Source organism: Odontesthes bonariensis, chromosome 4 (genome assembly GCF_027942865.1).
Source record: "Odontesthes bonariensis isolate fOdoBon6 chromosome 4, fOdoBon6.hap1, whole genome shotgun sequence".
Lineage (NCBI taxonomy): Eukaryota > Metazoa > Chordata > Actinopteri > Atheriniformes > Atherinopsidae > Odontesthes > Odontesthes bonariensis.
This window is the reverse complement of record NC_134509.1, coordinates 38698292-38711276: the sequence shown is the minus strand read 5'-3', so window position 1 is coordinate 38711276 and position 12985 is coordinate 38698292. Positions and strand designations below refer to the sequence as shown.

The 12985-nt window shown below is 40.0% G+C and overlaps 1 protein-coding gene across 1 annotated transcript; it reads right to left on the bottom strand.

Annotated features, from left to right (window-relative positions):
- Positions 1 to 2355: 2355 nt before the first annotated feature.
- arhgap19 (Rho GTPase activating protein 19) lies at positions 2356 to 12511 on the bottom strand. The gene is made up of 11 exons (XM_075464298.1): positions 12445 to 12511; positions 11251 to 11525; positions 7624 to 7704; positions 6014 to 6223; positions 5626 to 5852; positions 5269 to 5355; positions 5015 to 5080; positions 3465 to 3671; positions 3185 to 3289; positions 2857 to 2970; positions 2356 to 2457 (listed from the first exon to the last, which is right to left on the bottom strand). Exons 1-11 carry the CDS (start codon positions 12486 to 12488, stop codon positions 2356 to 2358), a joined length of 1518 nt encoding a protein of 505 aa, XP_075320413.1. The 5' UTR covers positions 12489 to 12511.
- Between the last annotated feature and the right edge of the window lie 474 nt (positions 12512 to 12985).

The following is a 12985-nucleotide window of genomic DNA, read 5'->3' as shown; positions in this document are numbered from 1 at the left end:
TATTCCAATATTATTGTTAGAACTTTAAATCAATTAAATATATAAAAAAATAATGTTAATAAAAGCTCCAATTCATTCAGTTGCTGGTAGAAGTAAACAGTGACTGCAGTTCCTGCAGCAGATACAGGAAAAGGTTTGGCTGTACTGGCATAACTGCTCTGTATTCGCCACAGTTAGAACAGACTTACTACGATGAAACCACAAACGTTCACATGACAATGTTAGTACTGCCCAAATGCAGTCTGAGAGTAGAAGGATGAGTCGGGTTTCACCGTGAGATCTCCGGAGCAGGAGAGAAACACAGCCTGGACTGAGGGAGACTCCTGCTGAGACATGGACAAAGAGATGAAGGAAGAATTTCACGTACATCTCAGTCTCACTTACAACATTCAGCCAATATTTGAGCTAAACAACCACCAAAAATACGTACATATTTGAGCCATCAAGTTGTTGAGTGAGCAGAGTTCAAATGTTCCCCCTTCACTGGTCTGTTTGGGTGCATTTCTTGCTTTAACAGAGTTTGTTTGCCGTGTGGACTCATACAGCATCAAAGACGGACATTAACTTATCCAAGAAATCCAAAACTGAAGCATATTTTGACATGTGGTAATAGAAATGAGCATTTCCAGGCAGAAGTAGGGACTTGATAATAATCAATCTTTTCCTCATGGGATGTAGCAATGTGTAGAATATAAGAACATCTAACATTGCAAATCCAGATTATATTCAACTGCACTCTATTGCAACTGTATTGCTAAAACATGGTGACGCAACAAAGGAGAATCAAAGTGGAAAACAAAAAGAAAGCAGATTGCACTTTCTATTTCAGCTCAGTAATATGGTGCCAATAGTGGAGTAACGGTCTGGAATAAAAGATGGAATTATTATACGTTAGCTTGCTAACAAAAAGATGGTTGTGTAAATGTATCATTTGGATTTTCTTTTCTTTTTAAAACTAGTGACATGGTCACACAACTGTGGGAAGGTTTTTAAATCAAGATATTTTGGGTTACAAGCTCCCAACATTCAGTATGATGTGAAAGAAGATAAAACAGGTCATTTATCATATTAGGTCTGAAATTCATCCTTTTGTTTAAATGTGATGCTGTGGAAACTAGTTGCAGCATGTTTCTCCAGCTTTTTGTTACCACTTCCTAATGTGGTGACACAAAATTGACACATTTTCCCACTCTTTTTGCACTCCATTAATAATTCCTTTTTCCAGTATTTTAGAATGGCATGTTACATTACACCTCACTGATAAGATGGCTACAGTGGGACACTTGACTAGTGTTGAAGATTTAATAATTAGGTAAATATGTGTTTTACCAACTCAAGTTTTATTTTAGGTAGCAGTGGGTAACATTGGATAATAACTTAAAAATGTAAAGATACATTAGGCCAAAAACGATTGAAAATAGTGGGGGGAAACATTTAAAAATGACCAGTAAATCATTTTGCCTTTGGATAGTCTTTAAGAACTAAAGTTGGGTAAAAGTTCAGCAATCAGGGAAACAACTGCATCTACAAATTGTAGGCTCATTTCAGAATATTGTTCCTCAGTGTAAAATTGTGAAGACTTATTATTCCATCATCTACAGTACATGATATCGCCCAGAGACATCTCTGTGTGCAAGAGACACAGCTGAAAATCAGTATTTGATGTCGCTGATCTTCAGGGCAGCTCTGCATTAAAGACAGAATGTCCAGGAAATCTCTGCATGGGCTCAGGAACACTTCCAGAATCATGACCACAGTTCACGGTACCATCCACAAATGCAGGTTAAAGCTCTACTATGCAGAGAAGAGCCGTATGCGAGCATGATCCAGAATCACTGCCGTCTTCTCTGGACCAAAGCTCATTTAAAATAGACTGAGGCAAAGTGGAAAACTATTCTGAGGTCAGGTTAATAAAAAAGTGTTTAATTCTTTATGAAAATCATGGACGTGGCATCCTCCAGACAAAATAGGGGAGGGACCATCCTGCTTGTTATCAGTTCTCAGTCTAAATCCTTGTATCTGATGGTATGGGGGGCATTAGTGCCTCTGGAACTGGAAACCTGCACATCTGGAAAGGCTCCATCAAAGGTATATACAGGTTGTAGACCAACATCTGCTCCCATCCAGATGACATCTTTTACTTTTTTTGAGTAGCTATGATGCCATCAAATTCAAGATGAGCTGATATTTTTAGTTCTTTCTATGCTCTATTGTAAATAAAATTTCAGCTTAGCTTTGTAAATCATTGCATTCCATTTTTCTTTTCATTTATTTAATCTAATACAATGTCCCAACTTTTTTGGATCGTGGTTGCATTTCATTTAAGCAAAGAAACACAGAAGAACTTGTTATACCTTAGAACCCTTCAGAGCTCTGTCTTTTTGAAAAACTAAAATCTGGGTTTTTTACAACTAGTCCCGTCTTCGCCATGACAGGAACAGTTGATGGGCTGTTCACCTGCACATACACACAGACAGAGAGAAACCATAGTAAGTAGGAGAGGATGCCACACAAAGATCCCAGACCAGTGCTGCCAACCACGATGCTCCATGTTCCATAAGTACCATAAGATATGGGAAATTTTGTGTAAAGCACTTTGTTTTACACTCCGGTCCTCGCTGGCCACTGCCCTGCATGTTTTAGGCATTTCACTCATTTAAACTGGGTGTGTTGAACCAGGTCAACCTCTAAAACATGCAGGGTAGTGGCCACCAAGGACTGGAGTTGTGAAACACTGGGGCAAAGAGACAAAAGTCCTGACAGATAGAAGGTAGTAAACTGTGTAAACTGTAACCTCTATCAGAGCCAGAAATAACAGACAATACAATGGGAATTTAGAAAAAAAGAGAAGCTCACCACTTGCAGGTTGGCGTTCTCTTTACCAGTTTTTCTTCCCACCCTGACGACGACATCAGGAGAAAAGTGTCTAACCTGTCTCTCCGCTGTCAGCTGCTCACCTCGAGTTTTACGCTGTTACAAGGGGAAAAAAAAAAGTTGGAAAAGATATATAAAACACAAAGAAGTCGTGTCACTAACTGTGAAATGAAAAACGTCAAAACTAGTTACAGCCCACTGTTTGTTAAAAAGAATCAAGAGGCTGGTTAGCAAGAAAGATGGTGTAATTTGTGTCATAATATGAGCCTAGATTATTGTTCTGCTGCATGTAAGGAGTCTCATTTTGTACCTTGATCAGGCCACCGAAAGAGCGGGAACGAGGATGTTTCTTGATGGGAGCTGGGGGAACCTTGTGGTCATTGCTGGGTGTTTCTGAGGTTGTCTGTTTGACTAACTGCACATAGGACACAAAGAATATTAAATCAAAAAGACAAAAAACACAAACTAATTTGCACTTGAGAAGTTTAGCTGCAGAAGAAATATATATATATATATATATATATAAAAAATATATATCCTTATTTCATCCAGCTGAACTCTAGAATATCCAAAAGGATCCTGAAGAGTACCTGTCTGACAAGTTTCTTCTTCTTGGCAGAGTCGGGCATGTTGTGATGAACGTGTCTGAAAAGCTCCTTCAAGGCCTCTTCAGTGTATTGTTGAGCTGGTGACTGGAATTGCCCCTGAGAGCTGGGGCTCAGAACAGCTGACCTCTTCAGGGGCAACACCACCCGCTGAACAGGAGAGCTGCTCGCTGCTAGCAGCTCCAGATCATCCTGAGAGAGCACAGAGCAAGTCAGACTGCATACTCAAAACAGAAACGAGAAAATAAAACCAAAATGGTATTAACACCATGCATCTATATTATTTTGGCCAACAGTCATTTAGCCATTTCTATCCATGCATGTTCAGATGTTCTGATAAAACTGAAGGAATTTTAATGGATGGGCATCAAAGAATAGTACCTCAGTTCTATATTTGACTAATGTAAAATATGCTAACTATCCCCTCTTCTCGTCTGGAGTTATGATATTGCAAGAAAAAAATATAGATTTGCCCGCTTCTTCCACATAGGGCATGCAGTTTTATATGATCAAACTATCATTTGGTCTATTCAATCATAAAATGACATAAAGTGGCAGAAAATAAACAAAAAATGCAATTGATTCATTAATCTCAATCATTTGTATAACAATTCTTAATCAACTAAATGAAATGCCAGTTGCTATATTAACACATGCACACTGGAGAATCCCTACAAATTAGATCTCGACTTCCTCTGCAGTTATTCATTTATAAATGCCTGAGACAGCAGGAAGTTATTGTACCGGTGTCACGGCAGGAAATGCTCCAGAGTGGCACCTGGCAAGAGTGCACAGTAGGTAACACATAATGCAAAATATCCACAGGGGTAATCATTTATTCCAAACAAGTGGTGGGTGGCAAATGAGGCTCCCTGCTAATCCATAATAAAAAAAGCAAGCAAAAATAACAAGCATTGAAAATTACAAAGACTTGTTGCTATTTTCTGATCCAAGGTCAGTCTGTCTGAGGTACAAGTTTGCACTCTTACACGAGCGTTCCTACAGGGAATGTCAGAAAATTTCAGTACTGCAGTGCATGTTTGAGACCAGCAGGAGTCACTAGATCTCCTATTCAATGGTGATTAGCTTTTTCCTTTAATTTGCAATCTGTCAGCGACAAGTGGGACAGAAATCACATGGAAAACAAACACCACACGACTGCAGCTTATCTAGCCAAACTTGAAGAATTATTTAGTTGAATTTATGTCAGTGGAATATGCTTTATAATATCATCATAGTATCCTAACATTTTTCAATTGACCTAAATAAAAAGAGAGAAACAGATAAGTTTCTATATACCATGTTGGTTTCCTTAGCTAGGCTAACTTTACAATGAACTGGATTATAAATGGCTCTAAATGAACTGTATCTTTGAAGCGCCTTTACATGACATTTGTTGTGATTTGGCGCTATATAAATAAAACTGAATCAAAATTTTCATGAACTTTAATCAAATGAAGTGCCATTATCTCATAGAAATGAATTTTTTTTTTTTTTTTTTTTTATGTAAATGAATGTAAATACTCATCATTAACCTTGGTCTGCAGAGCCTTGGTCCCTGTGAAGTGCACTCTGGCATATTCCCGCAGGTAGATTGGAGCCTGAACACCACACAGAGGGATTTCTAATCATCAACAGGTCACTGGTAAAGCCTGTCACATATGTTTCTAAATCCAGTGTAAGACCTGGTCTGATTGTTAGGGTTTTCAGCCTATCGGCATACTGGATTACCAACAGGTTCACAATCAAAATGTTTCACTGTTCTGTAGTGCGTATGGCCAATAATCACCCTGAAGAGTTTCTGTGAGTGCTTGATGAGAAAGGCCATGCTGTTGTTCAGTTTCTTCAAATTGTCTTTGAGGTCACCAGCTGTCATCTGAAGCAAGAGAGAACAGCATTCAATACAATAGTCAGTGAAACATTCCAGCAACAGAAAAACCAGCAGAGATTTGAACCACCGGGAGATAAATAGACTTAAAGGGGAAATGGTGAGAGAAAAGGTCCACATGACGACAGACTCGTCCTTTTTTGCTTGTGGCTTAGAGTCAGTGAACTAGAGTTACATTTCATATGATGGTGTAATTCCTTTCAAATAGCCTCACACCGTGTAATTAATATACACCTCCAACAGAACTTCCAGTCTTACATGCTTGGGCCAGAGGACGTGCGGGGCAAACATAAGGGCCAGGTTGAAGGCGGACATCTTGTTCTTGTCCTGCTGCTTGGCAGTGTGGTAGAGCAGGTTCAGCAGCAGTTTGAGCAGTGAGCGGTTGGTCTGAGGTAACAGCAGGAAGAGAAGCTGCAGAGCCTCAGTCTGACGCTCCTTGTTGGGCACAGTAGTTTTGTTGCCTTGTTCATCAAACAGAGTCATGTCTGGAATGTGTTAAAGATTGATTGAGATATATACATATACACAAACATGTACATATTCATGGTTTCATTTTGACTTACTGTTCTTATTTATTGTTTTTAATTGCATTAAAAAAACACTTGGTTGAAAATGTGTGAATGATCCAATGGATGTGTTCTCCTACCAGCTATCTTAAGGTGAGCGTGGAAGTGTCTGTGTGTCAGCAGGGGCTCTGGCAGCTCTCCAAGAAAAGTCTTCAGCATAGTGGCCACATCGTTGGGGTGAAAGTCTCCAGACTCCAGGTCAACATCAGCTCCAGAGTTAAGCAGCTCCTTTAAGGCCTGCTGCCGAACACTATTCCCAGGCACCCGAAACAACCCCTCTACATGCAGATCTGACAAAGTAGCAAACAGAGAGCAAAACCCTAAAATATTTGACTTTTTTTTTTTTTCAAACTCAAACAGTACTGAGATTTGTCACACTTGCTGTGTTCCAAAGGACAAGATATGCAGCATGCTGCGTCGTCTTTTGTAACATAAGGGCTTTAATTGTATACAAATGAGCACTTTGGGATGTACCACCAGGGTTTTGGACTCAAGATTTCATCAGACAGAGGGGAAAAACTAAAAGCATTCTTTAGCTGGTTTTTATGTGCCATCATGTCAAACAGCAGTCCTGCTTCCACAAAGGTGGTTCTCAGTACTGATTGGCAAGTGTTCATTTGGTGTTGTGGACAAATTTGGGAAACACCACAGCACTACAAGTGGAAAAAAAATGCAGTCATGAGGCTGATGTGTGTAGAGTCCAAAGTCAAGGCCGAGGTATCAACCAATGAGTGCAGAGTACTCGTGTAATAACCTAGTAATTATTATTCAGAGGCTGAAAAGACAACACCTCAGGCATCATGGCAGGTATGGTCCCATCATCAGGTGGTCCCAATTGTGATTTATCCATCCACCTACACATTAACTTCGGCTTATCCGAGATCAGGTCGCAGAGACAACAGATCCAGGGGAGAAAGTCAGACATCCAGCTCCTCCTGGACGATCCCGAGGCCTTCTCAGACCAAATGGGTGACACTATTCCTCCAGTGTGTTCTGGATCCGCTCCGAGGCCTCCTCTCACTTGGACGTGCCCAAAAATTCTCCAAAAGGGAGGCGAGCAAGACTAGAGGCATCCTAAACAGATGCCCGAACCACTCAGCTGACTCCTTTCGATGCGGAGGAGTAGCGGCTCTACTTCGAGCTCCCTCCGGATGATGAAGCTCCTCCCCCCTATCTCTAAGGCCGAGCCCAGCCACCCTCTGAAGGAAACCCATTTCAGCTGTTGTATCCACAACCTCATTCTTTTGGTGACAACCCAGATCTGTGACCATAGGTGAGGGTTGGAACGAAGGCAGACCAGCAAATCCTTCTTTACCACAACAGACCGCGGCAGCGCCCCCATTACTGTTGACCAAGCCTCAAGCCTTCTGTCCATTTCTCGCACCAACTTTTCGTCACTGTACCGCGATTCATTTTTAACAAAGACACCAGCATGTTATTGGCCATGATTCCTATTCACTAAAAATGTGGAATCTGGCAGTGAAGGAAGGCCAATTAAACTGTGCGGATCAAAAGCAATCCGGCTGGCATTCTCTAGCTGGAGGACTACAAAAGGTTCACTGCCAAATTGTTATATTTGTGACAAAGACTCATCAGCAACTGAGAGATGTCAGTCATGTGGCTTATGATGTACAGTTGAATCATGACAATCTTTGTCCAAAACATCAGTAAGTAGAATGAGATCACTCACTTTTGCTGAGGTATTCAATAAGCTGATAGATCTGGGCAATGCAGCTCTCTGTCAATGTTGTTCCAAAGATGATGCCTTTATCTGTGAAAGTATTAGAAACAGGTAAGTTATTGGGATAATGTCAAAAGTTCATGAAAGTGACGTTAGATCACTCCTCAAGAAACATCATCACTCCTGTTCTTAACTCCCTCCATTGGCTTCCTGTCCTTTATAGAATTGATTTTAAACTTTTAATGTTTGAATTTAAAGCTCTTAACGGCCTTGCCCCATCATATTTATCTGAGCTTTTAACAGTCCGCAATCCTGGTAGAGCCCTGAGGTCAACAAATCAATTTTTGCTGGAAGTGCCCAGGTCAGAATACAAACCCTGGGGTGACCGAGCCTTTTCCGTCGCTGCCCCCAGGCTCTGGAATAAGCTCCCCGTCGAGCTGCGTCTTATTTCTGACCTGGGCCTCTTCAAATCTAGGCAAAAAACCTACTTATTTAGGATTGCTTTTAATACCCAGTAGTATGATGACACTTTTATCTTATTCGATTTTGTTGTATTTTATTGTTTTTACTTACTCTTCTCTTTATTTATTACCTGCTGTAAAGCACTTTGGTACATCGTAATGATTGTCTATAAAGGGCTGTATAAATAAAGTACATTTATATTTACATTAGCACTGTGCTGTGGTGTTATCCATCTCAAGCATCACATGAACATAGGATAATGCATTTCCAATCCTCTTATACATAAAACTCATTGGCATTTGGTTCTTGCCTCAGGTCAATTTTTAAATGGAATAGAATGATAAACATTATTTACGCTCTAGTCAGTTTAATGCTTTAAATATACTGTTGGGTTTGGGAATATTCAGAAAGACGGAGTTAAGTCATTTCTACCATCTAATCCATTGTATCCAAGTTAATTATGTAGTGAATATGGGCATTTATCAAATGGCTTTGTGGAGAAAGCAGCGAGGGCTGTCATCAGGGGGCGGGGCGGGCTGTTTGATCACGTCAATCAAACGGGAACGCGGGCGCAGGTTAAGGGCACGCCCACCAACAAAAAACAATGTAAATCAGGTCAGAACGGCACCAGAGATATGATCGGGAAGGGAGGAAAGCACGACTCATACAACTAAGAAAAGAAAATGCAGCTACAACAAATAGCTGGAAACTATCTACCCCTGGGTGAAACCAGTGCAAGATGAGTCTGGTAAAGTTAGAGAAAATACAGGAAAGCCATACCCTTATTAAAGCACTATAATTTAAAGAACAATTGTAATCTGACTGTCTGTTCTGTTTAATTGTACACAGTCAGGTGTTAACTTGAGAGGCACTGTGAAATAGTCTGAAAGCTCCATGCTTACTATGTTTTCTTACGTAAACAGAACTTGGGAAAGTTGCATTGAAATAAGATATCATTGTTAAGTTTTTATTTGCAGTCTGTTATGTGCTGCTGAATCAACCAGATGGCAAAGCACAGCAATGTTACAAACTAAGGGGCAGAATAGAGATGTTTATATTTTTGAAGTTATTTTAGACTACCTCGATACGTTGGTATCCCACATTGTCCCACACAAACATAGCCTCTGTCCCACATTTGGTGAATTGGAATCTGGTCAACCTAGTTAGCATCCATTTTAAATTATTCCCAATGAGCAGAGAACATATGCAGCTGTCTTGAGAAAAAGAGCTGCATCCAGCGTCTTTTTTCAGAGTGCTGAGTTCATCCTCGTGGCAGTTTTTTAAGCAGGCAACAAATAATATGGGAAGAGAATGTCAACCAGGTAATGAGGAAAATGGAAAATAAACTGGTTCTCCGTATGTCTGTCTGTCCAATTGATGTCTAACGCAAGTAACAGATAAGTCAATTTGCAGCAGCTATCAGCTGGACCCTAAATGTTGATTGTAGGAATATGAATAATGTGATAGTCAAAATGAAAATGACCCAGCAGTTTTTTTCTGTAGGTGACAGTAGATTACAGAGAAACTCTGCAGGGCTAATCGTCTGAAATGAGTCCTAAACCAACATGTCCCTTTTTTCACCTTAGGAACACATTCCAGCTTTTGTAGGACTACTAACAATATCACTAATGCAAGACTATGATATTCATAATACTGCTGTCTGCGATGGACTGTCTTATACACGGACGGCACTAAAGTCACCGGCCTGAGCTGGGATAGGCTCAGCCATTATTAGGAGGGCAAGCTTCCTCTGTTGGGTGTTCAATATTACATTCAGTAGGAAGTGGCAGGATGTCTTCACATTTTCCTCCATCTCTCATTCATGGCCCTGTCAGCTGCCGCGCTGCTGCTTGTCCCCCACCACTAACTTAGCAGTGGAAACACTTGATCAATTAGCTGCTCCAAAATTTGTAACCAGTCCAAATTCTCATTATTACACTGGTGCAATCGCAGGGAGAGGGAGAACAGGGCAGCTAAATGCTTTGCTAGGTGCTTTTTTTGAATAGCAGTTGCTGAAAAGGTCTAAAAACTAGCTTAACATAGCAACAAAAAGTGGAGCTTTGCATTTAGAGGGCAGGGCCGTGTGTGATTTTCATTCTGCAATGCAAACCTCTGAAGTAAAAGATGTTACTATTCTAGATATATATATATATATATAAAAAAAAATAATTTAAATGTGTACATGGACAGCGTTAATTCATCTCTGAGGCTCACTGAAGTATTCAGATCATGTGGTAAACACTGGAGGAAATAGTCACCCACCCACATTTTCTCTACCAAAAAAAATGATTTCTTTGGTAAAAATCCTCAAACAAAGAAAGGAAGAGGCTTTCTCTCTCTAAAGCAACTTTTAAGAGTTACAATTCCAAAACTCTTCCTCCATTTGGATGGGAATATTCCAAAATTAAAGCGGACATTTGGCATATAAGGGTCTGTGTCCACCTTCGGTAACTAAAGCCATTATGAGCAGTCCTCATCCTAACAATGTGCTGGCACTGAAATGTGGAGAAGGCCTGATCTTCAGACTTTCCTGTCAGAAAAATAAATGGAAGACAGCTTATTTATATGGCGTTAGATGAGAAAAGTCAGATAAGTCACATGGGTGGTGGCTGTGGTACATGTAGTAACCAAGCAACAAACAAAAACTTCAGATCCAATAGTTTATAAATGTTAAATGTTAACCCTGCCTTTTTCAGTTAGAAAGCGTAGAGTTTTCAGTTGAATATGTCCAAGTCTTTGCACAACCTTTATAGCACTTGTTCTGTTGCTGGTCTGTAAGCCATTTTTACTGAATAATAGTCTTTGTTTTACATATCAGTAAAAACATGAATATCATACCGATGACATTACAACAAAGCAAATAGCATAACTGAGCTAAAAATGTACTCATCCACAAATAAACTCATTTGCTCAGCTTGTGAACAAAAACTCTAAGTTTCCCTGTGGCAGTACTTATATCTTTTGTTGTTGTTTGACAGTGGAGCCAAAAAAAAAAAAAGGGGGAAAAAAAGACAAGGATATTTTCCATAATTTAAAAATATACAACAGCAAATACAACTTGAGGTTAAACAGTAACTATTTCAAATAGAGAGATTAGATAGGTAGATAGATAATAGCTAGATGGATGGATGGATGGATGGATATATCCCACGAGGGAAATTATTTATGACTGACCTTTGCGTCTGAGGAAGTTGAAGGATCGGAAAAAGCCTCCATTTCCACCTGTTGGCGTCTTAGGGCTCTCGTCACCGAGGAGTTGAGCAAACTCTGTTCCGGGAAGATCGATGAGGCGAGTAATATTACTAAGCACCAGCTCCAGGAAAACATCGGGGTTCTCATGGCGCAGTTTCTCCACAAAAAAATCTGGGTTGAAGATGACTGGTGGTCGGCCAGTATGAGAGCCGTCCGATGATTCTGCATGATTGATCACCATAGTGCTCACTGTACCTCTGAGGGAGGGACACAGAGAGATTAGATACACACTCCTTTTGAACTTATTTGAATTGTAGAAGACAACAGTAACAAGTCAGTTAAGAAGAAAATGGATGCATTTAGCACCTTGATGTAAAAGACTCTCATTTAGCCATAGCAGTGATCAGGTATGTTAGGAGGTCTTTGCCTTTCCAAATTAGGGTTGCCAAAACGGAATACGGGACGATTCCGTATTTCATGGGACGGTTGGCAGCCCTATTCCAAGTACACTTTGACACGATAAATGTAGGCACTACAAATTGAACTGAAAACCTTTGATGTGGACAGCCTTTCCATAGCCAAGATAGTTTGACAATTTATATTTGTGTTGACGCATATTAACCTTCGTCTTGTTTTTTTGTTTTATTTTGTTGAAATAGAGGTTCCTGACAAAGTCATAAAGCCTTGATGCAATAAACTAATTTATATGGTTATTTTATGCATTTAAAACCTAAAAACGGGTCGGTGCCGACCCTAACACAAGACGAAGGTTAAGGGTGTATGCATGTAATGACATACGATAGCCGGATCCCAGTGTACCATACTGTACACCTCAAAAATAACTCAGTGCGGTTTAGTGTAGCCCAAACAAATGCAAACTCAAAATACCTCTGCTACCGTTGGTCATCAGAAACAAAGACGTTGTGCAAAAGCTGATTTATCTATATTAGAGGTAGCTAAACATTTAAAAAGCTTTCAAAGCGTTACTAATCTAGCATGGACGTAAGCACTGCAGTGCATCTAGCCTCGCTTGAAGCCTGTTTGTCATCTTAACTCAAAGACCGATTACCAGTTGTAGAGATTCACAAGGTCAGCTTCAGATAGGAGGAAATGTAACATTCACTCGATGTAAATACCAGCAAACACATTGCAACAACAGTATCAGTTTGTTTTTACCTTCTGTTTTGTGTGTTGTCATTGACATCTTTCCCTGCAGCCATTTTCGGTTTGAATCCTCCGCTCTTACGACAACGTATCGCCCACCTCACTAGCCATTGGTTGTTTGTCGAACGTGGGCGTCTCACAGCGGCTCTGATTTGCATGTCCCACACCGTGATTGGTCTGTTTGAATTGTCAAGCTTTGTCAGTAGAAAAAACGAACATATCTGCGTGTAACGCGACATGAAGCTCTTTTGCTGATTAATCGTGTAATATACAGAAACAATACTGAGCTCATCATCATCAGTTCATTACAGTTATATTTTATTTTCAAATATTACTCAGATATCCCATTGGGCCTACATATTTTCTCCTGGCCACCCTATTTTGTTTCTCAAGTTAAAGATACTACATGTAACAATAGTGCAATCACATTAGTATATATAGACAACATTTTTGAAACGGTATGAGCAAAAGCTGTGTTGTTTAAATTGACTGTGCTATCTAGCTGGAAAAGTATATTACTGATATTGCTGATTTTCACAATTATTTGGATGAA